A 5,048-nucleotide genomic window follows, 5' to 3' on the forward strand; every position below is an offset into this window, starting at 1 on the left:
AAGACTCAGGTGCTATGCTGCTGCCAGCTGGAGTAGATAGAATTTATGAGCAGTTTACATTTGTTGCACAAAACTACCACATGATGATCAAACCAGTTGGAGAAACTATTGATAGCATCAAGTGTTAAATCTTTACACTTTATTATCATTAAATTCCCAAAGAAGAATATGGCTTAATTAATTTAATCTCAAGCCAGCTACTCTCCAATGGAATAATTTCGAAAACCTACAAATACAATTGTAAAATGTACTAGGGTACTCTTCTCTTCTCTTTCAACATATTGATGCTTGTAAAAGGTTGCAGATATATCTTTAAAAGCTAGAAATTGTAAGAGAAAAGATTGATAATAATTTTATCAATATCTTTTATATATTTGTTTTCCCATTCTTGTTATGTAAATACACAGCAATTTAGCACAACTTTGTTTTCTTAGTTTACAATACAATGAGAATAAAGCATTCTGATATCTATGAATTTGAATATCCAAATCTTCTATAAGCATTCAGATGAAGACCTCCATCCAGATGCAGAGTAAGTGAAGTTCTATAATGTATTGATTTGTGTTCATCAACCAACTTGAATTTGTAGCTGCCTAAGAGGATAGCAGAGAAGATTTTCATCTGTCTGTATGAGAAATCCTTCCCAAGACAAACTCTTGGACCCGCCTGTGGAATCAACAACCAAAATATATATAACTTTCTATTCTTTCAACGTTTCTTGTTCGCTAAGAAAACTATTTTGAAGTGATATCATATCAAGCTCTGACCTGGAAAGCTGTGAATTTGAAAGGGCTTTCTTGCTGAAACTTTCCATCTATGTCGAGCCACCTTTCTGGTTTGAACTCTTCAGCATCATCACCCCACAATGATTTCATCCTTCCCATGGCATAAGGTTGGTATGCCACAACATCACCTTTCTTTACATAGAATCCATCCGGCCACACATCATCTGAGAAACAAATCTTTGTATGCTGCCATACAAGCATCAAACCAAGTCGTTAGACAAATCGAATACTAAACATACTATAGAAGAATATATATAAAAAAGAATATTTTCTTTTCTTTCATGTGGTTTTGTTGTATCATTCACCCATGGAACAGCAGGGTAGAGTCTTAGTGTCTCTGTCAAAGCTGCATGTAGATACTGCAGTTTTTCAAGAGCTTCTTCAGTTATATTAGCTGCAAACTCCTCCTCAGGCTTTGAAAAATCTGATAACCCTGTTGCATCTTTGACTTCTTGTGCAATCTTTTCCTGCACATGAGGAAGCTTGCATAGCCGGAAAAGGAACCATGAAAGAGTAGTGGCTGTTGTATCTTTTCCAGCTATGATGAAACTCAAGATGATGTCTTTCAGGTACTTCGGATCGGTCTCATCCAATTCTAGAAACCTTGACAAAAGATCTTTCCTCACCTGTCAAAAGAAAACAACATGTAATGCCAATGAATTTCTTCAATGATTTTCTATAACTATCAGTAAATAAGGTTTTGTCTTATGAATTCTTACAGGCTTATCATCTTGATTATGGACTTGTTCAGTCTTGCTTTTAATCACATTATACACAAATTTATCTACAACTCTGACATGTTTCTTCAGTAAAGCTTCTTCTCCTATGTTCAAAAACCGCTTCGCCTTCCAGAAAACGTCGATATACCTAAGTGCAGTAATTGCACTTGCATCATCAAAAGAACTAGAGAATTTGATGCCTTCTTCATATGTTCCACCCATAGTGTCCAGTTCTACACCTAGTACTATATTAAATACTGAGTCCATGGTTGATTTGGAAAGTAAGTCCTGCCAATAAGAACTTTTCTTACATCACTGTGTAACAAACTCAAATAATAACCAAAGTTGTTTAACTAAATGTTGTAGAAGTATATCTCTCTATTTGAAGACTCATACTTGGATTTCAATTGCCTTATTTGATGTTGCTGCTTCAGATACTATTGCAGCAAGTTTTACAGCATTCGATTGGAAAACCGAACTGCTGTAATCTCTCAAAAGCTTTGAGGAAAATTGATAGCTTGCTGCCTTTCTCTGATGTCTCCACTTCTCTCCATCGACTGTGAATATCCCATCTCCCAATAGGTCCCTCAGAATCTCATACTGATGCCGTCCCTGAAACAAGTTATAGGAACTTTTTAGGCTCTAGCATCCAAACTATGTTACTGATTCAATAATACATTGTATTTTCCACTATAGATTTGGAAAATATGTTCATCACGAAGATATGAAATATTTAAAATGTCTGAATCAATTCAAGATTTCCTTTAGTTCTAAAATTCCAATCAACTAGGAATTGCATAATTTGGAACGTTAAATCTGACTTGTGAACTTCCTCTCCTTCCAGCTTTTTGCTATTACTATGCAAACTGAAATAACAACTTTTCTTTCTGGCCACAAAATTATCACATATCTGAACATGTTTAGTTCTGTTTTTGTATAACTAATTCTGATAGAATTGATGTTGATGCAAGGTATTTATATTTGGTTGTTACTATTCTGAAAGTAAACATATTCATTTTTGCTAGAATCAATTCTAGAGGCTAGAACGGATTTGCAAATTAGCAACAAAACATGCACAAAAATAGCCAAATATTGAGGAAATAAAATTCAAGTGTGTACATGCAAAAGTAGATCCTCACATGATTTAACTTTGTAGAGTTGAATTAGTACCTTGCCATAGTTTGAAAAGTTTGTCTTGAGGATATATTCCACATTGGTGGGGTCTGAAGTATTCACCTGACTGCTTGATAAGCTAAGCAGCCTATAACTGCTGTGCTTTCTTGCAAGATCTGTCATGTAATCATGTAGCCTGTTGAAGTTGACAAGTTGGTGGAAAACAGTTCCGGCAATGGGGTGGCGTTTTCTTCTCCGGCCATGTCTTTCGGCAACTAACACTGCTATAACTAAGGCTAGAACTGCTGCAGCTAGATATTTGCAATCAATGCTAAAGTAATTTAACATTTTGGCTCAGCAGAAGACTATTTACTATAAAATTTTGATCATGAAGAAACTGAAATACCTATAACAACAACAGAATTATTTATAATATTTTTCATAGAACGGTATTTAAACACTATGTTTGTCACCCACTGGTCTACCACCCTGGCCTGTCATTTTATAATATGTGAAGAACTAGTATTATAAATTTGTTATAACATTTTTAGATAATTAAAATAATACATGAGTTTTTATTATATAATTAGCTTTAAAATAATCTGTATATTACTGAGTTCTGCAATTTTGTGTGGGTCCTAAGCTCCACAATAGTTACTACTATCTTTATTGCTTTATTTTAATATATTATTGATACTTTTAGAAAAATCACTTTTAATTATTAGTTATTTTATTTTTAGCAGCAATTAAATATAACCGTTTTATGTTTTATTACAAAAAACTTTTAGCGGCAATGTCGGTAAAGACTTTTTTTAATGATCGCAACAATTATATAATTGTTATTATAATATAATAATAACGACAAATATATAATTGCTGTAAAAATAAAAGTTAAATAATACATACTGATATGGTCACCATCAATATCATAACTCGTCATTTGCCGTTATTATTCGGCCCTTATGAGCTATAACTCGGCAAAATTAATGCTATTGAGAACAACGCCTCAAACGGTAGGGATAAAGTCGGTTACGAAACTAATCATCAGAAACGGACAAATAATCATCAAAGACGTAACGGACGAATAAATGTCTATAAAAGAGAAGGTAAAATATCTTTTTGATTCATTCTGAACTGAATATCATCTTACTGACTTAAGCATTGGAGTGCCCTTGCAGGTACACTCCACTTCCTCGGTATTACTCGCATTCTCATACACACGACGAACACAGGAAAACCGGACCTCGAAGGACAGGCGTTCAACCTGGTGGTACATAGCTCGGCTAATCTCAAGGAGTTGGAGCCGACCTGTTTACCAGGCAAGATCAATTGGCGCCCACCGTGGGGCCGAAGAAATCATATTTTTTCTTTTGGTCTCATCACTTCCATCTGCATCCATGGCTGATGTACCGCCTCCTTCACTGTCCGAACTCATGCGAATGGTAGCTGAGCTGCAACAAACTAATCAACGGATGGCTGACGAGAACCAAATAATGGCAGCTCAAATTGCCGAACTGAATCATGATCGGATAGAACACAACGATGCTCGTCAGGAGGGAGACGAGGAGCATCAATCCCAACCGACCCATGTTTCAGAAACCACTCAACACGAAGAGCAACAGCCAAAGGACGAGAAAGAAGAGCCCGAGGACTCTGTAGGCCCTTTTACGGAAGAAGTAATGAGTTTTGAATTGCCAAAGAGGTTCACCCTGCCGTTGACCCTCACGCCTTATGATGGACTCGGTGATCCGAAGAAATTCATAAAGAAATTCCGATCAATAATGATCGTCAATGGTGCATCAGATACAGTTTTATGTCGGTGTTTTCCGAATTATTTAGACGGTCCTGCACTTGATTGGTTGTGTGCTTTGCCTGCAGGTTCCATTTCCCGTTTTCACCAGTTGGCGAAGTTATTTGAAGAACATTTCGCCGGATCCGCAATATATTTGCACGATTCCGATTACCTGAACACTATCAAGCAGGGGCCAAACGAAAGTCTAAAGGACTATATGACTCGCTTCACCAAGGTCGCGATCAGCATACCGGACCTCCACCCCGAGGTCCATCTGCACGCAATAAAAAGCGGGCTCCGACCCGGAAAGTTCCAGGAGACGATCGCAGTAGCGAAACCGAAGACTCTGGCAGAATTTCGAGAGAAAGCAAAAGGCCAAATTGACATCGAAGAGCTCAGACAAGCTCGGAAATCCGACAAATCACTTTTTCGTGAAGAAGATAGGAGCTCCTCCCTTAAGAAAAATTTTAAACTAACACCACGTTTTGATTCTTATACGCAGTTTAACACCAAGAGGGAAGACATAATCAAGGAAACCTTGAACTCCAAACTGATCAAGCCGCCAAGAAAAGCCGGCACATACCAAGATACAAAGGACGTGGACAAATCAAAGTACTGCACTTTCCACCAGAAACACGG

General features: G+C 37.0%; 1 protein-coding gene across 1 annotated transcript; it reads right to left on the bottom strand.

The window, feature by feature from the left end:
* Nucleotides 1–468: 468 nt before the first annotated feature.
* On the bottom strand, nucleotides 469–3,557 carry LOC107489644 (cytochrome P450 704C1-like). Its single transcript, XM_016110398.3, has 7 exons — nucleotides 3,524–3,557; nucleotides 2,675–2,928; nucleotides 1,901–2,116; nucleotides 1,505–1,792; nucleotides 1,091–1,411; nucleotides 768–971; nucleotides 469–666 (listed from the first exon to the last, which is right to left on the bottom strand). The coding sequence occupies exons 1-7, from the start codon at nucleotides 3,555–3,557 to the stop codon at nucleotides 469–471; spliced, it is 1,515 nt and encodes a 504-aa protein (XP_015965884.2).
* Between the last annotated feature and the right edge of the window lie 1,491 nt (nucleotides 3,558–5,048).

The sequence above is a fragment of the Arachis duranensis genome, chromosome 5, assembly GCF_000817695.3.
Source record: "Arachis duranensis cultivar V14167 chromosome 5, aradu.V14167.gnm2.J7QH, whole genome shotgun sequence".
NCBI lineage: Eukaryota > Viridiplantae > Streptophyta > Magnoliopsida > Fabales > Fabaceae > Arachis > Arachis duranensis.

Bases quoted from the DNA above. Each gene is read 5' to 3' on its own strand.
- LOC107489644 (XM_016110398.3), bottom strand. From the start codon at position 3,557: ATGACGAGTTATGATATTGATGGTGACCATATCA. The intron at 972-1,090 runs GTGAATGATACA...CTTGTATGGCAG, and splicing joins TCTACCCTGCTGTTCCATGG to CATACAAAGATTTGTTTCTC. The intron at 667-767 runs GTCAGAGCTTGA...TTGATTCCACAG, and splicing joins TCAAATTCACAGCTTTCCAG to GCGGGTCCAAGAGTTTGTCT.